Raw genomic sequence first — 25,779 nt, forward strand, 5'->3', positions numbered from 1 at the left:
GCACGCTCCACAGCCTCTCTCTCTCTCTCTGCCACTCCGCTGAACTCCTGCGACGTTCACACCTGTTGACAGGTGATCGGTGTCTCTGCAGGCGTTTGCCGCCCCCTATCGCCCGCTCTCCACCGAGACCCAATGCCGACTTGTGATGCAGCAGTGACTGTGGTAATGTTGCCCGCGTCATGGTTCATTTCTTTTTTTTTGTTTGTTTACCACCATTGAAAAATGGCATCGCCGATTTGCTCAGTTGGTATTACACTACCATGCACAGCGATCATCGCCCCGTAGCGCCAAACATCGGCAGCACCCTCTTGGAAGAAGAAGTCGAGACGAAGAGGAAGTCGAGACTGCGATGATTTCCTGGGCAAACACGCGGAATGGAAAGTGCCGTACGTCAGTGCCGGATGAAGCTAGTGCGGGACCTGTAGCATGATGTTATAAAGGGGTCCAAAAAAAACCGTTTATAAAAAAAACAAAATTGTAACTTGCATAGTAAAGTAATTGTACTTTTTTTCATTATACAGCCAGATAATACGACAAATCGCTAAACTTAAACACCCATTATAGACTGCCAGTACGCTCACTCAGGTTAAGCACCATTCCTACAGTCTACATTAAGGCCGTAATTATAATAATTATTATATTTATAATATAATATATATTGGGGGGGACACATCCCCCCCCCCAATATTCAAATATGCTCAAAATGTCCCCCCCCCCCCCCAATATATTGCTATAAAAAATATTTGCTATGCTATATAAATAAAAACAACAATTTGCTAAACCTTGGCCACACTATCTGGACTTGTCTTCGTATAAATCAATGCATAGATTTCTGTTTATATGATTGTGGTTATGGTTGTACTTTATAAATCCCTAATCCATGCCATTACATACAATGAAACAAGAAATGGTAAAAAAGTGAAGACAGAGCAATGCAATACAATACACTACTATTAGACATTATTGTAAAAAATAAATGAAAATTCTATCCCATGTGTTAGTGAGTTTTTAATATTTTAGGCAGGAAATGAGTTTTCAAATTTAGATATTTTTCTGGGTTGGGACCCCCAGACACCCTGGAAGATTTGGTCCCCCCAATGTTGACTCCATGGCTACGGCCTTGGTCTACATTATAGACTGCCAATACGCTCATCAAGCTTAAAAACCAGGCTACAGTCTACATTATAGACTACATTATCAAGCTGGGTGAGTGTACTGGCAGTCTATAATTTAGACTGTAGCCTGGTTTTAAACCTCGGTGAGCGTACTGGCAGTCTATAATGTAGACTGTAGCCTGGTTCTTAACCTCGGTGAGCGTACTGGCAGTCTATAATGTAGACTGTAGCCTGGTTCTTAACCTCGGTGAGCGTACTGGCAGTATATAATGTAGACTGTAGCCTGGTTTTTAACCTTGATGAGCGTATTGGCAGTCTATAGTGTAGACTGTAGCAATGGCTACTAAACTGAGTGAACGTACTGGCAGTCTATAATCTAGGCTGTAGCCTGATTCTTAACCTGAGTGAGCTTTATAGCTCTTCGGATTCCACCTGCAGTTTCGATACTGATTTTGAATCTGACACACAGCCCCGCCCCTCACACAAGACCCCCGCCCCCTCCCACTGTCGCCCCGCCCCCTGCCCTCGCCCCGCCCCCTCACCCAGAGCCCCCCCCTCACCCAGAGCCCCGCCCCTTTCACGCGTCTTCGTCACGTGACGCGCGTTGCCGGCCGCCATCTCACAGGCTCGTTTGAGGCCTACAGTTGTGAGGCCTTTAATGCCCTTTCAGTTTTCGCTTTTAGATGTCCTTTATTTTATATACATACACGTATATAGTATCATCTAATAAGTTGTGTTTTCTGTATCGTTTCGCCCACGAAAGAGGATCAAAAGGAGTTTTATTTTCTTGCCCCGGAGCGGCTTGTGCCGGGTACGGCTGAGCCCTGTTTCCGTACACCACCACTTCGCGACAACTTGCGATGCCATTTGGCATCGTTATTAAGCTTATTATTACTATAATTAATGCGTCATGCCCTTTTACAACGTGATATTTTCTTATTATTATTTGTTTTCTATCTACGCGGCTATATTGTTCATAATGAATGCGTCGAATTTATGTATCGCGTTCCTGTTCACGGAGATGCATGGCACTGTATTTAACCGAGCCGCTGATTCGGGACTCCCATCGCGTTTCGTTACCTTTATTTAACCAGCGTAACAGCACCGGGGTACTGTATCGTGCACTTGCATTTAACCACGACGCCGTTGAGATTACTCTGACTTTGTGACAACGGCACAGGCCCAAACTGAATGAGGTCGTGAGTTAATCCGCCCCCCCCTCCCCACACGTCTCGTCCCATGTTGTTGCAGACTTTCGCGGTTCGAATCGGACGGCCGCCTCTGACTCGCTGCGGGCGTTTGAAGCGGAATGCTCTGAAAGCGTCCGCTGCACGGTGGACGTTAAAGGTCACGCGACGTCCTTCGCAAGAGTGTGGGCCCACTGCCTGCGTAAGGTCAACATCTGTTCAAACCACCCCCCACTTCCTCCTCCATCCCCCCAAACAAATACAACACCCAAAACGTTGCTGTCCCTTGCCACTTTCATGAGTTCTCGCCAGGATAAACGAAGTCAAATTAACTGTTTACCATTATCGCGGCTCATTTAAGAGGTAGACTAAATCTTGACTTCAAAGCTTTCGTAACTGCAGAAATTCATATTCTGTGGTCTTTCGGTAAAGCCACGTAGATAGAAACAATTATCAAAAAATATCACGTTTCGATCACAACGCAAGCAATCGTCATCATGATCGAAACGTGATATTTTAAAATTATTTTTTCTATCTACGTGGCTTTACCGAAACACCCAAAGAATATGAATAGGTCGACTAAATGTTTTAAGTGCTCTATCAATCACCGTCAATTACGATGCATTTCACTGTGACCCAAGTGACAACTGTTGAGGTGTAATGCATGTTACGACCCGCCCTTTATTTGACCATGTGACGTTATATAATTTATATAATGCGGTATCATGTAATGTAACACATATGCATCACCGGCCATTGACAATCGCTGTCCTGCATGTAACCGGGTAACAGCCGATGATTGAGTTTCATTGCTCCCCTCTTCATCGTGGCGACATATCTGTCACTTCGCTCCCGAGGGGTTAATCGAGCAAACGAATTGCGATCGTAATCCTGGTGCACGTCGAGCGTTTTGAGTGGCGCGGCTCAGAAAGCCACTGGAGCTTTGCCCATTGTAAATGTAGGTTGAAAACCCATTTCTTTTAACCTGTTTTTTACATATAATTTTGTTAGTTCCTTCCCCCGCACCTTCGATTAGTACGGCTAGCCTACGTACGGTGCGAAAAATAAGTTCACACGCGCACCCTGTGTCTGCGTGCAATGATGTTTACGCTTGCCAGTCGGGCGAGGAGGTGAACCCGGGGAAGGACTTGGCCCGGCTAGCGTCCACCACCATGCAGCGGTTGTACTCCCCCTTCGACGAGGAAGACCTGCGGGCAAGCCGCAGCCGCAGTCGTAGCGGCTCGCGCAGCCGCGGCGGCCGTCGGCGTCGCGACCGCTCAAAGGACAGCGGTGCACGTGGCATCAACGGCGCCGTTGCTGTCGACGTGGCGAAGAGAAGCATCTGGGTGCGGAACACCAGGGACGTTTCTCCCACGAGCTTGCGCAAGGCGTTCGACCGCTTCGGCAAGATTGAGTGTGAGTAGCGTAAACTAACTACAACGATTTTGAATTTTAGCAGGTAAAGGTCCACTGAGCTGTGTTAGCTCTTTTTACACGCTTTCATTTAACTCGCGGTCTGTTGTTGTCATTGTTGTATCCTCAAATCTTGTAACTCAATTTTAACCCACTTCCCAATCTGGTGTCGACTGCAAACTTGGTATACTTATGTCATACTGATGACAATACTATATTCTATCATAAAAAAAAATAGATATTTTTTAACATTCTTTTTGATATGTTATGTTTCGGCTTGGGTCTAATTGTCCACGGTCAACTGACGTTGGCTGTAATTGGCCACGGTCCCTTACGTTATAGCAAGCTTCGGGGCTACTTCCTGGAGTCCTGGAGTTCTTCCATTACTAGTGCATTTCATAAAAGCGTGTTTTTAAAAAGATTTTTAAATATCACTTCTTTCAGAAGTGCTCTGGCCACAAATGGATAGCTCAACAGAGTGGCTTATCGTGCAGAAAGTTATAGCAGCCAAATACTCTAAATGCACGTTTATAAATGTGGAGGGAAAAACCAGAGGACATGCAGACTCCAAATATACAGCAGACATCAGGGTCGTGATCAAACCCACGACCTCCTGCATACCAGGTGAGTTAGTTAACGTCTCACCACCATGGCACCCCATATCTGACAGTGGTGGTCGTTGTTGTTGACAGGGCTGGAGGTCTTCAAGGATGGTTTATTAATTCAGTTCAAACGTACACGGGATGCGGATGCCGCTGTCAAGGCTGCAAACAAGCAAACAATTTGTGGGAGACATCTCGGTACGTGGATGCCCTCACTTTAAAACATTCTCACCTTTCCACCCCCCCACCGCAATTTTATCCCGATGGTGCTTTTGACATCTCATCATGGGATAAACTGACTTCGGGTCTCTTGCAAAGCAGTGCATGGAAGCAGATATCAGAGTTAGCCCTAATATCCCCTTCAAGTGACCTCCGGTTTAAACCGTAGAGAACAGCACATTGCCACATTCCGCATGAGAGAAATGTTCGTTGCATGACAGTCCAAGCGATGTTTTAATTTTAAGCGCTGAAATTTGGATAAATGAAGCGGAGGAACCACTCATTGCTCCCTTACCACTCCCAATACAGTTCAGACACAAAAATGTAATTTGCCAGCATGTGTAGCTGTGTTTATGATTCGTATTTTTATCTTGTGTTTTGCAGATGTTATTTTTACATCAAGCAATGCCGTTGAGTACCAAACAAAGTAAGAGTTTGCTAACACAAGCGATGGGGCCTAGGATATGAACACTCATGATGATTATATCTTCGTAAATGCTTTGATTAGACTGTTTAATGATGTTTGTCTGCCTTCAGCCAGTTTATATTTTATTACATCTACAATTTTCTCCTTTGCCTAATCCAGTCACTTTTTTTCCAAAAATGGTATTCTTTGTATATTTCAAGTTATAAAGTGCGGTTCACCTTTTCTTAGGATTATTGTTATGTATACTCTTTGGTTCTTTCGGTAAAGTCACGTAGTGAGAAATAAAATAAAACAAAATTAAACATAAATAAAACAAAAAGAGAATGGATTCCTGCAGTCACAAAAGCTTCAAATCAAGATTATTGTTACGATTAACTTTTTGGGTTTAAAGGCACGTTTGATTGGTAATTTTCGTACAGTTTTGTTACCACTGGGCGATGAAAAGGGCGCTGCATAGCTCAATGGGCTTTATTCGGTGAGAAAACTTCTGACAGGCGTCTGACCTAATTTAAACATGGGTTTTTTTTCATATTGTTAAATTTAGGCTAGATTTGTTACATTCAAAATATTCTGTGCATTCAAAACGAGTTGATGTAACCCAAGTCGCCCTTGCAAAATAGGCAATGTGGTTCCACGCGTCTCATTGGGTTTATTTTATCACATGGGTTAAATAAAGGGTTACTGAATGACGATGTCTTTGGGCAGTGTATATTTTCAATAAATGATGTATTTCTCAGACCGTGAATGGGATCGTAGCGTTCGTCAGTCTGACTGTTGAAGACTGATTCGTTTTCTGTAGTGGCAACATAAATAAGCAAGGTGGTACACCTCCGTTCGCATATCTAGCCCTCGGCATGAGAAATTAAACGGTGTCTTTTCACATCACATCAACCACCCAGCCCTGTGGGAGTGTTTAATCATAGCAGCATTGGTACAACACAAGCAAACTCAGGACTAACCTCTATATTCAGTGTCATCAACAGTCAGGCTTGCTTGAACCGATGCTGGTGAACTGCAAGATGTTTGTGGGAAAATACCCTTTATGTTAGAAAATAGATCCCTAGTTCGACATGAAACTATACAGAATAATCGTTCATGTTTTTTTGTGGAGAACATAAGTAGTCAAATAGATAAGGCCCCTTCACATATTTGTTCACGTTAAAATAAAAGTATTTGTTACACATCCTATCAGCCACATGCCGCCCCTCCTGAACCACTAACAGGGACCATGAATTCAAGCGGGAAGGTTTAAAATACTAGCTAAAGATGAAAGAAAAATATCACATGGTGCACAACCCAATTAACACATAATTCTGGGATCTTGGGGTATGGGTGAGGTGAGCTGTGTGTAATAGACCTTGTGTATTAAGTGCACTGCAATACCCCGATGTGGTTTATACTTTAAATGCACTGGAATGTTATGAAGTATGTAATGTAAAATGCAAGATAATTCATTGTGAAATATATAATGTATATTAAATTGAATATAATACATTGTGTAGTATATAATGTATATTAAATGCAATCAAATACATTGTGTGTGTAGTATATAGTGTATATTAAATGCAATGGAATACACTGCAATATTTAATGTGTAGTAAAAATAATTCTAATAGAGGAAGGCAACGCAGTATCTTTTTGCAAATTCCCGCATGGGTTTCAGTCTGCTCGATACAAACATGTGTACAATAGAACCCCCTCCATTTACCCCCCTCCTTCGATTGTGATCTCTGCTCAGGAGTCAAGGCTCACGATGGGAAGAGAGAGAGCCTGGCCCCTCCGCTGGTGTAAAAATCCCAGAAACTCTGAAACTCAGACAACCAGACGCACAGCGCTCCATCAGCCGAGGAAGCGGAGGAGGAGGAGGAGGAGGGGATGATCGGCGCATAGATGTCAGGTACTTTGTTTTTCATCGTTCCTAAGCATATGTACATAATGTATATTTAATGCAATCAAATACATTGTGCGTATAGCATATAGTGTATATAAAGGCAATGGTATACGCTGTGCAATATCTAGTGTATAGTAAAAATAATTCTAATAGAGGAAGGCAACACAGTACAGTAAAACCTTGGATTGCGAGCATAATTCGTTCCGGAAACGTGTTTGTAATCCAAGCACTCTTATATCAGTTGTGATCACGTGACGCTCGGCAGACAAAGCGTATACGTACTACTCGTATTGCAAGACCTCGCTCGTTTATCAAATTCATATGTATTTAAAAAAATTGCTCGTCTTGCAAAACACTCGCAGACCAAGTTACTCGCAATCCAAGGTTTTACTGTATCTTCTTTCTGCACATTCCAGCATGGGTTTCAGTCTGCTCGATACAAACATGTGTACAATGATGGAACCCCCTCCATACCCCCCCCCTTCGATTGTGATCTCTGCTCAGGAGTCAAGGCTCACGATGGGAAGGGAGAGAGCCTGGCCCCTCCGCTGGTGTCAAAATCCCAGAAACTTTGGAACACAGACAATCAGACGCACAGCGCTCCATCAGCCGAGGAAGCGGAGGAGGAGGAGGGGATGATCGGCACATAGATGTCGGGTATATTGTTTATCATAGTTGCTAAGCACATGTAAAGCGGTCGGCAACAAACGGCACGATAAGCACATAGTGCTATATCAATCCCAAATAGAATAGATGTTTTTTTTCTAGGCAGTATTGTGATCCACAATTGTTTTGGGATGCTGGCTGGCCATGTGATTTTATGGTGAAACAATTCTATTGATGAATTGAATTATGTTTGGTTTTCGAGGGCGGTGGAGGGTCTTACAACACAGGTATAACCCAAATATCAATTGTTAATTGTAATGTTGGCTGCGGGGAACCTGCTTTGCATTTAAAATATCAATCAATTCTGAATATAGGTGTGTAATGACTCGCCGGTCTTATAACAATGCATGTTATTTGGCGAAGAAGCGATGTTTATTCGGAATGTAACGTCATTACTTGTTGATTAACACAAAGTTTTACCAGTTTTGTTTGGACAATTTTCATCATTGTGCTTATGTTATAATTATTCTTATCTCGAGAAGTAATTTTCATAAATCTACAATTAATAATTCTAATCATGACTGACTGTTTAGCAAAATGGGTGATACTAATGGTTGGTAATGTGGGCATATTGGTAACACTCATGCTTTGTAGCAAAAAAAGCCTAGGTTTGAATCCAGACTCGGGGCTGGAGTTTGTACATTCTCTCCCCTGTTGTGCACGGGTTTCCTCTGGGTTCTCACATTTCCTCTCATCGGCGAAAGCGCAAACCATATGCTATAACCGGTATTGACGAATCATCCCAACGCTGAACATTTTTTTCTGCACATTCCTCTCCTGCGATGACACTGAGCAATACATGCTCCAGTACCGCAACGCCTTGCCGAGAGACCGTCCTGGGAAATGATTTTGACACTCAACGAGGCTCTTTCATGGATGAGCAAGCGAGAATAATAACAAGTACAATCTGACGATATTTGCAAAAGAAACGGACGATATTTACTCTGGAAGTTTACTTTTGTCCGATATATCTTCGAATCGACAGACTGCGGCAACGTCACCAGTGTTTGCACACAGTTTGGCGCACGGTGCGGTGAGCGTAAAGGATGGGTGTCGTATGCGAAGCCTTTATTAAGTTGTTAAACACGTCGCACACTGCGCTCGGAAAATTTTTGCGTGAAGCGCAGGTTATTAACATGCATTCTGTTGATACGTGATTTCCGTTTATTAACAGCCATTACTCCACGAAGGGACCCCTTGGGAGCAGTAGAAATAATTGCTCGCTTGCACTTTACTCCTGGCTCATGCTGGTTTTCGTAGGTTTGTGCGTGTGTCATGTTCAAAGGTATTAAAAATATATTTTCGTTAACTTTACGAGCAATCAAAAGTGTGGCCCTTTGCTTAAGTTGCAGAACAACACGATCGTTTTGCATTTTATCCTGTTACTGTGGAATTCTGCCGAGTTAGGAAGAATTCAGTTACGCGGATGAACCTCTTGTTTTTAACCAAATGGCCGGCAGGTCGTGTGTGGTGGGGGTAATTCAGAATCTTTATTTAGACTGGAGGGAGGAATTCGATGTCCATTAGGGGCACATGGTCAGCGAGTTACAACAGCAAACAATACAATCAACGATAGTGAAAATGAGAGAGAAGGTAAGCAAGTCACTGAGAATGAATTAAAAAAAGTAAAATATATAAGTACACATTGCACAAGTGCATAAAATCCTGCAGATTTTTCACCAAGGCGTTCTCGCCATCGTGAGTGTTTGGCTCTTAATTTTGTTTTGCGATTGCAGGAGAGCTGAGAGGAGCGAACTCCCTTCTTACGATGGCTACTTTAAGAGCCGTGGCGACCCTCTGTTCGAGAGATACGAAGACTCCCGAGAGCTGAGTAAGTGACCCTTCTGTGTCTAAAATCCGGCGTCCAATGATGGCCACGCACGGGGCTTTATTTCTCGCTCGGTATTTTCCGGTAGCACGTGATTCGTAGCCACGCAGCCACAGTGGGAGGTACACTGGGTGTGGTGTGCCAAACCAGACAAAAGCCAGGCTGATGCATAGCCCTGACTATAGCTACGAGGGATGTTGAGGATACAATGTTGGAATACTTATTGGGATCAATATCCACTTCAAAGCACTTGGTCCGATTTGCAATCGATGTCAATGTAATTGTTTGGCACGTTTTCAAGGCTTTTTACACGTGGCGATTTAATGTTGCTTGGCCGCGTCGGTTGGTCGAGGGTTTTAACGACACAACATTTCGGCCAAGTCGTGACGTGGCCCAATCCAAAAATCAGTTAACGAAAAAAAAGTTAGGAAAAATCACGCGTCTACATTTTTTGGTCCTTGGCCCTCAGATCTGGAACGCTTTGCCTGAAGAACTGCGGCCTGACCGCCGAGATTCTCCCATTTAGATATAAACTAAAACCTTACAGATTTTCTGCGTATGGTGCTCTGAAGTGCTTTGTTAGGCCTGCTGCATCTTATAAAAAAACGTAAATAAATATGCACGGATTGTGCAATGTTTACTTATCAGTACGGAAGCAGACTGGTGGTAGCTGTCTCGGCAGAATGTGTTTGTGTATATGCAAACATTTCTGTGTGCTTTGGTTTGTATCTCTTGCGTTTTGGGGTAACTGATTGTATTATTAGAAATTTTGCCAGTTTCCCAATACAGTAGGTTAATAGTTATAACATACCCACCTTTATACTGCAGATTGTTTGGTGATGCTACGTTGGCACTGTTGCACAATCACACGGCAATAACAATAAAAACTCAACTCGTTTAGTTGATTAAACTGTGGTGTTTAAAAGGAGCAAAAATATCACAGGGAACGTTTCGGGAAAGGACCCATTATAGCACGTTTATGTACTTGTACATTTATGTGCTATAAGGAATGGCGATTGTTCAAACTAATATAATGTTCTTACCCACCTCTACTGGACATCAGATTCCTCCAGAATAAATACGTATTTGGATTCTGAATGTGCTGACCTTTATATCGCCGTTTGGTTGATATTGGATCATGCTGGATCATCAGTGCCTGCACCGCTATGGGCATACAGAGGAGCTCATACACAAACACTTTCAACTCTTATTTTCGAGAGAGCGATATAAATTGCAATGTACAGTGCGATACGAGATTTGGATTTTGTAATGCCACTTATTGTGACCGCATCTCAGTGCGTTGTACAAATATGGTGAACGTGTATCTAGATAATTTGAAGAAGTGTAAATCTTGACTTAAAGCTTTCGTGACTGCAGGAATTCATATTCTTTGGGTGTGTTCGTGTTTTTTTTAGAGCAGAGAATGAGGTAGAATGTGAGAGATGTGCGAATGAAGACGTGTCGCAGAGAGAGAGATGGTTATGTAGTGGAACGTGGATTTATATAGCAATTAAATGTGACTGCATGTCAAGACGCCTTGCAGAAACCGTGGGCATCTTGGTTTTATAAAGAGGCAATCGGGTCATAGGTAGATGAGAGGAGGAAGATTTTGAGCCTGGACTTTAAATTCCACTTATGGAAGGCGGAATGTGGGCTTCCGTAGATAATTCTGTTGATGACAATCTACGTAATACCATCTGGATATATTTAAACATATACATATAGTACCCATTAGCGACCAGATGTAATGGGTACTATATGTATATGTGGTGAGATGATTACTCCCTCACCTGGTATGCAAGGATTTCGTGGATTCGATCCTGACCCTGACGCCTGTATATTTGGAGTCTGCACGTTTTCCCCGCGGTCGCTTTGATTTTTCTCCGCGTCCTCCGGGTGTTCCCTCCACATTTAGAATCAACATGCGTTTAAAGTATTTGTCTGCTGTCCATTCCCACGTAACGAGCCACTTTGTTGAGCTATCCTTTGTGGGCAGGTCGCTTCTGAAAAAACGAGCTATAATGTAGGTGGCCTTAACAGGTAAAATTAAATAAAATAGTTTAGTTTAAAATTTTACAATTATTGTTATCATGTTGTCTTCATCATCGTTATACACAAATAGAGAGGCCAAAGAGGTGAGAGTTAATAATGCTTGGAGATTGCCCTCAACACCATGGGGCCTGACAAGAATTCATAGTTAAATAACGTGTTTTGATTATCAGTTTTTAAATCGGCATATGAACAGTTACTCGATAGTAGCTTTTGAGTAAGAGGCAAAGCCCCTTAAAGAACCAAGAGAGTATCCTACGAAATGAACACATTTAAATATAAAAATTATAACATATTTGAAATGTTGCTATGTGCAACCCATATGGTAAGTCCTCGCTTAATGCGCGGTGTTCACACGGCGGGTTTTCGGTGGGCTTTCGCAGTAATGCAGTACCTGAGCGGTCGACGACGAACTACTTTCTCGATGATGCGCTAATGCGGAGGTGGCATACTCTCGATTATTCGTCCCGCCATCTAACTGCGCTGCGTGTGCGTACACCGTATCTCGCCAAGCTTTACCGCCGCGTTACAAACGGGGAATTATTTTTCCGCTCGATGCGTTTTTCACTTCCTTGACGCAGAAACTTGTTCAGGAACGTAATAGTCTCCTACTATTTTGACCGCGTTGAAAAGGGGGACCCGCTGCGCCTTTTGTTTTTGCCTGCGCCGTGCAGAGGATGCGCTGACGAAGGAGAAGCGGAGGAGGCAGGAGCTCTTCTCGTGCTTCTACGACGAGCTGCAGTTCAAGCTGGAGCGCGAGCGTCCCGTCGATTGCGTGGTCGTCGTCACCAACAAGATGCTCAAGTACGCCGCCGGCGTCTTGCCTCCTGACTCGAGGGGCTGGGGGGTCAGGGGTCGGTCCGAGTTCGGTTTCATTAGATGTCCTGTATGTATGTTGAACTTTATTCGCACTCTACCTAGTCAACCGTGCTAATTGGAGGTGCGGATCGGAAGTGTGAATACAAACCTGCATACCGCTCTCATCCTCACGAGGACTCATCAGTGCAGTCGTCAATGATCGCTTGCTGCCACATCATGCCTCTGGGAGCCTTGGTTATGGAGAGGAGCCTCTTTTATACTGCAGGGGGTGTTGGCAGGGGGGGCCCATTAGCGTTTGCCTAGATTGTGGGCCCTGTCATGTGGAAGCTCAAGAGGAGACGCCTCGGGAGTCGAACCACTTGGGGAATGAGCTGATTACGCAAGGCGGCAGGGTGGTGCGTTTGTCACACCCATGTGTCTGATAATGATACACGCGCACACACACGCTCTCACAGGGCGTATGCAGAGAGTCTGGGCTGCCAAGTCCAGGGGCTGGGCCTCTCTGTTGACCTCATCTTCCTGAAGACGGAAAAGTCACTCGTGGAGGCCATGGAGGACGTTCGCAAGAGCGGCACGCCGTTCATCATCACCGTCTCCCAGCAGCACGAGCTCTACAAGTCATGCACCGTCATCATCCTGCACGGCCGCAAGCAAGGTGCGGGCGTGTTAGTGTCACCCTTTGCTCGCTCGGTTGTTGTTGAGAGAAAAGGGAAGCTGTGGGGAGGAGGAGAAGTTGCAGTGGAAGAGGGGAAATATAGGGCACCACGGTGGAGAGATGTTAACTCCCTCGCCTGGTATACAGTAGGTCGTGTGGGTTTGATCCTGACCCTGACGCCTGTTGTATATTTGGAGTTTCCATGTCTCTCCCTGTGGTCGTGTGAATTTTTCTCCTGGTCCTCTGGTTTTTCCCTCCATTTAGAATGAACATCATGCGTTTAGAGTATTTGGTTGCTATAAATGTCCACGTGATAAGCCACTTAAATGAGCTATTACTGAGCTACATATCTCAGTGGGCCTTACCTGGTAAAATAAATAATAGGTTTAGTTTTTCCGCACTATTTGTTTGTTTTGAAATCCCCAACGTCGCAAAACCCACAGAGCACCGCAACATGAAGGAGTACGCTGCCATCGAACTCATCGGTGAGCGGTACGAGCAGTATGTGTTGGCCCGGCGCGAGTCGGAGCACGCGGAGGCCTCGAGGGGGGCGACCGAAGCGGCGGAGAAGTCTCTGGCGCGCGAGATGGCCCTCCGTCGCGCCTACGAGGACAGCCTGATCCCGCCGGCCTCCATCGCGGCCTTGCTCTACCTACTGGTGGACAGCCGCCACTTGGCGGCCGAGGAGATCGACCAAGTGGTCCGCTATCTGCAACGGCGCAAGGAGGCCCTGATGAACCTCGATGGAGGTGGCGGCATTGGCAATGGCGAGCTCGCTGGTGGTAGCGCTGCTGGCGCCGTTCTTCCTGCAGAAGGTAAGGTGGACACTGGCTTCTCGTCGAGGTGGGTGGGGTGGGTGGATGTGATGGGGATTGTGTGCACGACAATGATGATGACAATGATAATAACAACAATGAGAATTTTGGATTTGTTTCCCCCCTCTCCCACCCCCCTCCCTCATAAATATACTGCTTTTGATCGTTACCCCTACCGCGGTCGGGCAGTGAGCTCAGACCGCACTGGTCCGGTCCCTCATTTTGAGGGTGAATCGCTCCAAGTTTGGTTCCACACCTATTTGCTGTTCTGAAATTAGAATTTGTAATGCGTGCAGTCTTCGCTTGATCTCGAGAGAGAAGGGAGAATGATTCAGAGGCGCGGTAAACCACAGTCGGGCAGGACGGCAGCCGGAACCGGCTTGCCAGTGACGACGGTTGGCGAGGCATGGGTCACGATTGTAGCCACTGAACGAAAATCGCGTCGCAGGGCTCGGCCACAATCGCGATGGTTAGCACACTGCAGGGTTCTTAGATATCCCATCTGCCCGCCTGCTCGATTGCGCTGGGCGGCGCGCGGTAGTTGAGACGTCGTGCAGCCACCTCCTTACGCTCGTGGGGGTGGTTTCTGTGTGAATTGAAGTCGCCCTAGCAACCTTGCCCCTCTCCTTCATTTTTTCCGTTGCAAGGCACCGTTAACGATGAATGGGGTGAGTGATATTTTTATTAAACGGATCGTGCCTACCATTAAAAGGGGACGCTATCTATGGAACCCTTTTTTGCCTGATGTCAAGATGACGAAGAGAGAAAAGGTTTTACCCTTTCTGCCAGTAATACAGGAGGTGTTAAGATGTTCAAACACCAAACAGACATCTATTTCAATGCATCAGGTCTGCATTTAACCACACATGCTTGTTGTAAAACATGCAAACAAATGTGCCTCGATAATAATGCACGTCTTGTCTTTGAAACTGCCGCGGTGTAACGGTTAGCACCACTGCGCTTGCATTGCAGAGGTGGCGGCCTTTCAATCTTCCGGCGTGGCACTTGAGACGATGCACAGAATCCTGACATACATTGAGATTCCTACTTGAATCCAAACATGACTTTGTTTGATAGCCACACAGGGTGACCTTGTCAGGGAAGGGTAGTGCATCAAAATCCATTGTCCACTGATATGCTTCAACGTCTGTGCTGTCCACCCTCGTTACAAGGCTAAATATAATAGTTACACATTTGTCTAAAAAGGAAAACCATATGGGTTTGGTTCAATGCGTTAAAATGTGTCTAAAATGTAACCTCTCAATTTCTCTCAAACAATGCAATGTTTGGTGTTACATTTTTAGTTTTTATGTGCCAGTGTGGCATTGTATACTATGATGATGCTCATTGTGATGAAATGTAACAGATGTAGATGATGATAATTTTCAGGATAATGGCCTGTTTACACTATGTAAAAAAAAGGCTTTTAAATAATTTAACATTTTCGCCAAAAAATAACTGCGTATAAAATCGCGTCAAGTGTAATTATTTTTCAAGTGCGCTATATAAATAATCTTGGGCCCACGTTCGCTCATTGTCAGTGGACGTGAGACATTGGAATGGGTACATATGTCACCATAACCGATGTCACATTCTTCGTTCAATTTAAAACCCTTTCAAGAAAATAATGTGCAACTTTTTAGTTTGATTTTTCTTTTAGCTTTTAACAACGGACAAAGCCTCTCGGTTTTATTTCAAATTGAACGCACGCGCTCACTTAGAAATCGTTCCATATTTGAATAAAGTTTTCAAGAGATAGAAAAAACAACAGCCGTTTCACGTTCGGTCGCGTGAACACGACTGCTGCTTGCTTCGTGGGCGAGTTTCTCATTTTCGCCTATGCCCTTTGCATACCTTCGATCATTAAAACCACATGCCAAGAGGCCTTGATGGCTCGAGAAGTCGGAGCGTTTTTAAGTCGGCACCGCTGAAATCCTGGGTTTTCGAATCCAGGATTCAACCAACCGCCCGCAATTAAAACCAGTTTCTCAGAACTTGGGCCTCAGTTGAAGGTCTCGGCCGTGGCGCATGCTGATAATGGCGGTTGTGAAAACCCATCGTGTTAAATACAGCCTGACAAAGTGATCTATCCCATGCTGCGTCTCCAACACAAGGTGGTGCACTGATAGCCAGGTGAAAGCTCTCCTTCGTCTCGTTTGTCGCACGCATTGGAATAAAATTCGGGGGATTTTTATTATTATAAAAATATATATATATATTAAAATACGACCAAAATAAATCCTGCCCACTGTCCGTTTGACTCGGTGCCAAGTTCTCATCCCAGACGTGACGTTGAGAAAAGCGGGGAGCCGGGTGGCAAGTGGCCATCTGGCCATTTGTTTTCCTAAGCGCAGTGCCTTTTTGTTGTTGGAATTCAACTTCCAATCCCTACTCATTCTTTCTCCCTGTTCGCTTTCCCTCACTCCGTCCCTTCAAAGTAAGATTGATGGATTCCTCAGCACCGCGCTTGTTTTAGGACGTGTTCCTATGCCGCGTATCCGGTGGCGTTTAAAGCCCGCCCGGCGGATTCCTTCCCGTGGGCGAATTTGCGAAGGCAAACCCCCCAGCGATCCATCCGCCCCGTCAATTCGCACAAATCGCTGTCAAACACTTCGCCGGTCCCAACGTATTTAAAGGGTGCCTGCGGGAACCCTCTGTGGACTGCGGCGAGCGCCGCTTCTATGATTGATATTCGGGTCTCAGAAGGTCATTGGCCAAATGTTCGCAGAACCCGAGTTTCCCCGCCCCGCAACACTTAAAGCGCTTAAGCGATCCGTGCGGCGTCTTGAAGGATTGTCTGCCACTCTGATATATTGTCGCGGGGTGGCTTAAAGGATGAAGAGGTCAAAACTCATTGTCGTTTCTACAACTATAAGTCTAAAAATGTTTCTGGAGGCTTATCGCTGTTTGATAACTCGTGCTGTCATGTGTGCTTTATGTGTCTGTGTGTGTCGTATGAGGGGAGTGGTAGTGTAACGATAAGCGCGTTGTGCTACGATCCAGGCGACCCAAGTTCGATTCCCATCCACGGCCAACACTAGTGACGATTATCTGAACTGGCCTTCGGCCTTCCCTAGGTCGACTCAGCCTCAAATTACTATGTGGTGCAGTGTGACAAAGGTGGTCCAGTAACCAAGACTTTCTGTCCAGGCCCCTGGTCAGCTTTTGCTCTATGATTCGTCACTCATTTTCTTTAACTTCCCCCACAATCCGAAACTTTCTTCCCACAGCCGTTCGTGTTGTCGACTCCTTTTTACAAGTCCAGGTTCGAGAGCTTAATTTGTTCCCTCCGCCTATGACCGTCTTCCTCTCTCATCTAAATATATCTACAACGTCTGTATAAATCCACATTGCGTTATGTTGTTAAAGCAAATGAACACGCTGGGAAACCGGCCTGTTTAAGGAGAAGTTGAGTTCAAACATGTATAGATAGGTATTTTATTTGTTTTTGTGTAAATGGCCCAAAGAGATGCTATTTCATGGGTGTCCTGCAACGGTGCAGATGTTATACAGATCATATCTTGTGATGTTCGTAGATGTGACAACCTTTGGATGTAAGTATCCTTTGTATATAATGACAATGTGAGATATGCCCAAGAATATCCTTACGAAGAAATGTGTGCACACACACGTATACACACATAAATGAATGTATACTGATATGTAAGAAAGACAAAGATCCCCCACATAACATTAACATGCTGATGGGGCAATTGTTGTTCGCGTGTGTTCTGCCATATTGATGCATGCTACAACTGTTATGATTGTACACAGTGTATGCCATGTACATTGAATTGAGCATTTGTACATAGGCAAGATTTCACCTTTGTCTGTTCTTGCACACACATGCTTACACCCACACATATGCATATTAACTCACACATGCTAACATCACCTGGTATGTAGCTTAATGTATAAAATAAACTTTTTCTTAAATAAAGAAAGTTTATGACATATTGCCCAACAAAACTATACATCTTTGGGCCATGACTAAACTGTGGTCCATTCCAAGATATCGGTTGAAGGGGTCTTGTAGTTTACGTAAGGAGATATCTTTAGATGGATATAAAAAATATACTTTCCAAACATAACAATAATTAGCCTATCAGCTATCGAATAAACTAAAAGAAAATGTGGCTGGTTGGTTGAAATGTCGGAGATGCTGAACCAGTAGCGCGCAGGCGCTGGGTTTAAAACCAGGTATCGGCTGCCCAGGGTTAAACTGGATTCTTAAGTGAGTGTGTTCATGGTTTCGGCCCTGCTCAGCAAAGACTCAAAAAGAGCCCCGTCGACTTTAATAGCAGATCCATAGACCCGCATAGGCACCCAATCGACTCCCAGACCCACAGACTTGTTTAGAGACCCACAGACTCGCACAGATTAAGGCGGGTTCTCAAATTTCAGCGAGTTAAAAGGTCTCAGGCCAGCCACTGCTGACTGCACTAAAAAAAATCCCTCTGTATAATGTTGCTGTTTGTCACAACTGGGTGAATTCTAGCGCTGCCATAATCCATCTCACTCCTACACCTGAGCTGGCCTCATCTCTCCATCCCTTCCTCTTGGGCACGATCGCTCCTTTGACTGCCCTTCTGTCACCAGTCTCATCCATCAGCCTTTTATCCTCTCCTGGCACGATGTGTCCTTGCTCAAACCCACTCGGTATTCCCTAACGGTGAATACGATGTCTGCGATTTGCACTCGTTACCTGATCCACGCGTTCTTTCCTCCTGTGTCTCAGTGGGATTCCAAGTGGTATGCGTCTCATCATGCTTCTCTGTGGACTTTTCAGCTTTTGCTTCTCGTTGTCTGTTATCAAATCAAAATGAAAATCGTCACGTACCGGTGCCATGTGCCCATCGAGGGGAAGTTTTCAATCCGTGCACGTTAGGTGCTGTGACGTGCGGATCCGAATCGCAGACACTTGACTAATACATTTAAAAACAGGCTTCCGAAATCACCATTGTGTAACTTTATAACGCCTGATTAAATTTGCAAGATTGGTAACTTACACAGTGTACAATATAAACAGAAAGAACACATTCGTAAAAAAATATATTTAAAACAAAAATAGTTGACCTTGTTAGGGAACTCGCCAAGATATCTGCTGTACGTTGGATATTATTGGAAAGGTGAAGTTGAGGCCGTTACTGTTGCACTGTAGGGCTACCATGACACACACGGGTGGCTCTTGTTTAATGATCTCGTGGTGCGTGCCGTGTGAAATATTGTTCACGCCGAAATTCGATTTCGTTCATTGAAAAGTGTGCATAATTTGTAAATTTGCGTCAACGCAAAATTACGTCAACCGAACGTACGTAAATCGAGGGGTAACCCTGTACCTAATATCTAAATCATTCCCTTATGACTGCCGGTCTCCCTCGGCAATCTGCATTATATTAAACGTTTCATTTATCCCATCCGTCTGCGAGTCGGTCACAGTGTTCGCCTCGAGTGGCAAGCTTTAGAGAGAACCCCCCCCCTCCTTAAGAGGGTTTCTAGCCTACTCCGCGCTAAAGAAAATCGATACAACGACACGTGCAATTATCACCGTTGTCGATATTAAAGCTCTGGAATGCTCGTAATTGTTATTGACTGTTTTGTTTTCTCCAAACCAGGCGTTGTGCTGTCTCCCCAAATTCCTGTGGCTCTTCGACCCACGTCAGTGGCGGCGGTAGCCACGGCTAGCCCCTCCTCTTTGCCTTCAGCGACGAGCCAGCCTGAATTTCAACAGCGCATAGACCACCAGCAGCAACAGCAGCAACAGCAGCAGCAACAGCAGCAGCAACAGCAGCAACAGCAGCAGCAGTCGGACCTGTCGGAGCTTCAGAAGCTGCAACTGCTGTCTCAACAGCTGTTACTCGTGAAGCAGCAACAGGAGCAACCGATGCAGCTGAGCCAGCCGTCCCTGCAACAACAGCAGCAACAAGAGCAACAGCTACAGCAGCAGCAACAAGAGCAACAGCTACAGCAGCAGCAGCAACAGAAGCTACAGCAGCAGCTACAGCAGCAACAGCAGCAGCAACAGCAGCAGCAACAAGAGCAGCAACAAGAGCAGCAGCAAAAGCAGCAGAACATTTCATTGATACGGCTTCTGAAGCAATGTCAGCAGCAACAGCAAGAGGAACGAGATAAAAAGCTTCTAGCTCAACAACAGCAGCAGCAGGAGCTGCAGGCTAAAATCCATAAGCTCTTTAACATCGGAGGTGCCAAGGTGGTCGTCCCTTCTACTTTAGAATGGCAAGTGACCCCAGCAGTTTCTCCAATGAATTTGACTCAAGTCCCGTTGACCTCGGCTCCAAAACAAACGGTGAATCCGGCTCCGACCCCGACTCCGGCAACGACCCCAGCAACGACCTCTGCAACGACCCAACCTTACAACCGAGTTTCAGTAATGTCCCTGAAGCAGCAGGGCAAACCCGAAGTTCCAGCCAAACCGCCCGTGAGGATCATACCACTGATGCCGGTTGGGCAGCCGGTGATGAGGCCGTCCCTGGGACCATACTCGCGAATACAGAACCCTCCAGGCGGTTCTGGGGACAACCAGAGCGTCGCCGACGGCAATTGGCGTGGGCCAGAGGTGCCGTGGAAGGGAGAAGCCAAGTCGTCGTTTGCAGGAAACGGCGGGCGCTGAGAGGAGGGAGGAGGCTTCCTGGGCCACTGCATTTTACCGGGACATCGCACCGGAGTGGCAGTGCGTGCGCGGTTACCAGCGATGCTGACCCGTGGTTTGGCCGTTGGTGTCGTGAGAAGAAAGATGCTTTGGACGTCTAGGTGCTGGCGTCGGGCAGGGAGAAGGACACATCGACACAATCTTGTTGCTCTGGATTTTTGTTTTCACCCCCTGCACACGCCCCGGTGTAAAGTAAACATTCTTCATGAAAGAGGAAACCCAAATGAGGAAGACACTTTCACGAGTAGCCGTGGGATTCTGTGATGCTCCTCAATGAACGTTTGTCGGGGGAAGTTTTTGATTGGTGAAAATTGAAGTCACCCTCCGAGCCGCGAAGCAAAACGCCACGTAGCGTCTAACTTAACTCGCAGGTTTTCACAGAAAATACGATTTTTAATGGATTAATTGATTAGGCCCACGTAATGATCTGCCCAAATTTGTGTCATTAATACCCTCCTCCACCTAACCGACACTGAATTAGATTTATTTGAGCCTACCATTCTCACAAGCAAATATGTATCCATGAAAGTTTCGCTTGAAACTACATCAAGCAACTTTGGGGAAAAAATCTAGGAAACCAGGATTAATTCCAGGAGGCCAGAATGACTGTGATGAAACGAGACGGCGACATCTGCACGGGGTGAATCCTTGAAACGGTTCTGTGTTGTATCGCCAAATTTTGGGTAACCCTCCGATCAATCTGCTCGACATCTGTGAAAGAGAGCCTAAATAAAGGTTCTGATTATTAATTTGGCCAATTTTCCCAATAGGAACACAACATGATATAAAAAATAATGAATTTTTGATCATCTGTACAAGTTTTATCATACCCCCCCACCCACCCACTCGAGTTACGGACAAACAGAGCTGACACTTTCACGCACTCAACCTAAGTTGTAAAGCGGTGAGAACCATTCGGCTCTTATTCGTGTGGCTCATTGCGAGGCATGGTTACTCCTCGATGATTGAGTGACGAGAAATCGTTCCAAGTCCTTGTTCTGAGGGCAGCAGCAGAGCATGCTGCACCATCACGGAAGTAGAGCGAGAATGAACCTGCTCTGGTTTTGAACTGTCACGCCTTCCGTCCACTGGTTGACATTTATTCGTTTGAGGGGCTCGGAAAAGTTTTTGTAAATATTGTATATACCCAAGCTGAAAAGAGCCACTGATATAAATATGATCAGGCGCAACGCCAGGATATATGCCGAGATGGCAGGAAGAGTAAAACTTGTGGGATTTGAGAATACACGCAAGTTAGAGAGACAACCATTGACTGTCAAGATGAGTTAAAGTGAGCGTGGGTGGGATACATAGCTCGACGGGGGGATGGTGATGATGCTGACAGTGGTGGCGGCCAATAGTCGAGACGTGCGATGGTTTGGCAGGCGGAGGAAGGAACGCCCGCCTGAGCCGAGCAGATGGAGTGATGAAATCTGCTCTCGTGACGGAGCCAGATGCATCGATGCATTTTGATGTAATAGGACACGGTGACTGTTTTGGAGGGAGTCATCGTGCAGTGAACAGATCGTGGTTGATGATCATTTAAACGACCATGAGCTGCGTATCTGGCTGTCCGCTGTCACGTTTTGAGCTTAGTGGCTTTCACGAGTTTGAGACGGTGGGGGGGGCGGTTAGGCTATGTTTAAAATGCTGCACGTGCGGCGAAACATTAGACATCCTGCCGAGGTACATGCGGTGAAAAAACCTTCGCAGTCATAAATGATTAACGTTTTTTTGCTCTCGGGATATTGACGCTTCGTGTTGTAGTTTGGCGAAGAGACGCAGCCGTCGGCGGCCCACACCAGATTGCAGTGTTTTATTGCCACAGGAAATAGGCAAAGTTATTTCTGAGACTGGTGATTTTGGCACCTTGTCACGTCGCGGCGAAAGAGACCCATCCCTTCCCCGCCCCCCCCCTTCCACCACATGGGTGTGCGCTTGCGATGTTTGTGATCGTTTCATCGAATTGTTTGTTAATATTAATTATTGTGAATCGCCACGGTGCATGCATCGAACCGTACGTGTGGGAGGAATCGATCATTTTCCATTTTTTACGCGTCCCACGCCGCTTTGCTGTAGCTCTTGCTGAAGTTCGTGTGAAATGGCGGTTTTGTGTTTTCATGCTCCTCCGTCGTGACCCTTCTCCCCCGTGAAGTCTGGCACCCCCAGCAGCAGGTCGTCAAGCAGGGCCTGACCTGCTGATGAGACCGGCAAAGTCAAAACCGGTTCCTGATTCGCTTGCATAAACAAAAACTTGGCATTGGTCAATCCGGAAGGCCCGTCTGTAGGTTGTGGATTGCCAAAAGAGGAATCTGCATTCAGTTACACGCTTATCAGTTATTTTTTATGTTTTGCAGATTATTACGACTACATAGATTCCAAATCCTTCGCGTTGGCAAAACAAAATTGGTTTGTCAACAATTCTTTATGCTGGGTTGTGATGGTTTTGGTGAGCGGTGAGAGTGGCGGATCTCTCGCACATGGACCTCTGGGCATCCGCAGCCTTGAGGCAGCTTCGTGGAATCGATTTACTAAAAACCAGCGAAGGATGTAGCTTGTCATTGCCGTTGGGTTATAAAACAACTTAGGAAGAATTTATAATTATGAAAAAAATTGTCGCGAATCTTTCGAAATAAAAATCTTGTGTATTATCTGCCGTCTTGTTGTTTTCTGTGTTTCATTTAATCGCCAATGGTGTTTGAGGTGCTAAATTATTCGTGCTCCGTGTGTATATGTGCATGCGTATGGAGACAGGTGTTGCAGTGGTAAGCGCACTCCGCTACGAACCCGTGGCCCACGTTAGATTTTCGCTCACGCTTGATGACAGTGGTGAATATCTGAACCAGTCGTGGGTTCTCCCCTACGTCGACTCAGCCTGAAATGCGTAAACAGCACTGGGGAGACAGGTGGCTGAGCGTGTTACTGGCCACCCACCCGCTCGCCCTGCCGTGCTTGCCTCAATAGCTGCTCGCTAACAGCACTTTCCCCCCCAACAGTCTGTTAAAATGCTACTTCGGGGGTGTCTACATGAATGTATGTATGTTGACTTTTCACACCATATGTAGCCAAGCGTGTACAGCGGAGGTGCGAGAGAAGGACAACAAACTATATGTAAGCATGCACATGCGCATACTACATAAATGAGCACACGGACACATACATCAACATGTATGCACACAACCTCAACATTTCCTGCATAGTTCACGTCACAAGCATTCTGCCACACTCGCACGGACATTTTTGGGAGGGGGGGGGTGGTGACTCAATGGATCGCGCACTGCACTATAAACCCGACCACTCGAGTTCGACTCCTTTCCCACGTCTTTCGAGTGAACTCGGAACCGTACCTGTACCATCATCCTCTCCACCAATCCCCTGTTGACCAGCGTGGTGAAGCATGGTCAAACAAACTCAACGCGTAGCTGCTAATCTCAGGTCTCAACCTCTGCGCCGATATTCAATGTCTCATAAAAAAAAAATGCATGTCGCTGATAAGCTTCTTCGGGAATAATTCACCTGCTGAAGAAGCGCCCAGCACGTGGAACGAAACGTCGCTCGTCGATTCCCCCCCCCACCACGTTTTGTGAGCTTGAAATGAAGTACGGTAATGATGTCCGGCGTTTCACCCCACGTGACTTGCAGAAGAAGTTCCCCCCGGCACGTGTTTTGTCACGTGGGTGGGTTCACCCCAAACTCCCGCTTCAAGAGAGCCAGAGTGTAACGCCTCGCTGACGTGGCCTCCGCTCGCCCCCGTGGATGTTTTGCATCTTGTAGCCTCGGCGACGCTGCCTTGTTTCCCACGGGTTAGATTGCCCGCGACTGCCGTTTAATCCGAGTCGGCGTTGAGTCCCTGAATCCCCGTCTCGCGATAACTTGCCAAGCCACGAGCCAGACTCCCCTTCGGGTTAGGGCTACGACTGAGTCTTCTTGCGTTTTCGTTGGTGGCGCGTGCGGCTTCGGTGGACACCAACTCGTTACGGAATGCGCAATCGCGCTCAAAGTGGCAAAGTGTTGGGACGAGTATCGTGTGTTCTTCTTGAATCGAATTTGTCTGCCAAACGTGACGAAGCCCGTTTAACTTTGCGGCGTTATACGGTCCGTCGAAAGGGTGGATGGATTCAAGAAGTGTTCGTTTAAGAACGGCTTTCAAAGTAGTTTGGGATTTTATTAATTTACGTCAACTCGTTGAGAATGACTAATCTTGTCTCCGTAAATATTTTTGTTTCAGGAAGTGTTGTTACAGTCACAAAACACTTGCGGATCGTGGTTGTCGCTCGATTGATTCGGTTATTGACTATCAATTATTCTTATTGATTATCAGTCATCGCCACTGATGTGACAGCGCTCGCTGTGAGTGTTGTTCATATCTTCACAACACCTTTCACACCCTGAGTTTTCAAGTTTTCTTTTTGTTTTGCCAAGTTGAGGGCTCAAGGGACCAGGGTAGTCTCATTCTTAGCTGTGATCTGGCTCACCCAAAGACAGAAGCAAGAGTCCAAAAACACGGAACAACGCTGCGGAAAATAGAAGTTGGAGCCAAAACAACCCAAGTGAATACGAGGGCAAACGCAATCGCGGTACAGAAGGAACTGAATCATCATCGATATTAACTCGATGCGTTACAGGTGAACCAGCAAGATTTCTGAAGGGACGCTGTCGTGATGAAAAAAATCTCATTCTAATGAGTATCGGTGGATAGTAGACATTGATACTCCGTGAGTCTTTCTCAGACACGAGCATTGCGGCATCGGTGCTCATCTCCTGGCTAAAGCATTGCAATAGCCTTGTTGGGGGTGGGGCGAGTTTCTCCAAATGGAAACTGCTGTTGAATATCCCCACAACGTGGTGCCCGTTTTAAAAGACCCCCAGAGGGATATGATGGTTTGAGTCAACCCCCCGACCAGCATGTGAACCTTCAACCTTGCGATTCCTATGCCGCTCGCTCGCTCTGCCACTGAACCACCTGACGCTGAGTCGACATTGAGCAGAAGAGCATTGAGAAGAAGATGATGAACGCCTCATTCAGCTGCGGGTCTGCCGATCTCTACGCCGTCCGTCTCTGTCTGCTCTGAACAAGGCCCACTGCCCAGAAACGTCAGCCTACCTTGGTATAATTTTTGAAAGGTGCTCTGGTTTCAAAACGTGGCAGCGCTTACCGCCAAACCCCCCCACACCCAACGTCGGCCAAACCGACCCCAGCGAATTGGCAGTAGAAAAAATAAAAATCAAACTTTCCAATCTGTGTGGGTGGTCGCTCTTTATTATTCGCTGCCCCCGGCTGTCTGGGATCTCCTCCCCCCGGGCTGTCCGCGCGGCTCGCCCCAAGTGCGTCGGGTTTCTTTCGCCACCGCCACTGCCGTCGTCTCCTCTGGCGTGTGTGTGTGGTTCTTTTAAGGTCATCCCCCCCCCCCCTCTCTCCTGCC

General features: G+C 46.0%; 1 protein-coding gene across 2 annotated transcripts; it reads left to right on the forward strand.

The window, feature by feature from the left end:
* The first annotated feature begins 1,695 nt into the window (after positions 1-1,695).
* On the forward strand, positions 1,696-23,555 carry LOC144936817 (uncharacterized). 2 transcript variants are annotated; one of them, XM_078863982.1, is made up of 12 exons: positions 1,696-1,926; positions 2,367-2,509; positions 3,421-3,718; positions 4,408-4,515; positions 4,921-4,963; positions 6,702-6,860; positions 7,359-7,511; positions 9,257-9,351; positions 12,072-12,201; positions 12,672-12,871; positions 13,315-13,686; positions 19,302-23,555. In XM_078863982.1, the coding sequence occupies exons 3-12, from the start codon at positions 3,475-3,477 to the stop codon at positions 20,315-20,317; spliced, it is 2,520 nt and encodes an 839-aa protein (XP_078720108.1). In that variant the 5' UTR covers positions 1,696-1,926; positions 2,367-2,509; positions 3,421-3,474; the 3' UTR covers positions 20,318-23,555. The 2 variants fall into 2 exon arrangements, with proteins under 2 accessions (XP_078720108.1, XP_078720107.1); XM_078863981.1 differs by having other exon boundaries at positions 2,367-2,504.
* Positions 23,556-25,779: the final 2,224 nt, after the last annotated feature.

Source organism: Lampetra fluviatilis, chromosome 17 (assembly GCF_964198595.1).
Source record: "Lampetra fluviatilis chromosome 17, kcLamFluv1.1, whole genome shotgun sequence".
Classification (NCBI taxonomy): Eukaryota; Metazoa; Chordata; class Hyperoartia; order Petromyzontiformes; family Petromyzontidae; genus Lampetra; species Lampetra fluviatilis.

Bases quoted from the DNA above. Each gene is read 5' to 3' on its own strand.
- LOC144936817 (XM_078863982.1), top strand. From the start codon at position 3,475: ATGCAGCGGTTGTACTCCCCCTTCGACGAGGAAGACCTGCGGGCAAGC. The intron at 3,719-4,407 runs GTGAGTAGCGTA...TGTTGTTGACAG, and splicing joins CCGCTTCGGCAAGATTGAGT to GGCTGGAGGTCTTCAAGGAT. The intron at 12,202-12,671 runs GTACGCCGCCGG...ACGCTCTCACAG, and splicing joins GTCACCAACAAGATGCTCAA to GGCGTATGCAGAGAGTCTGG.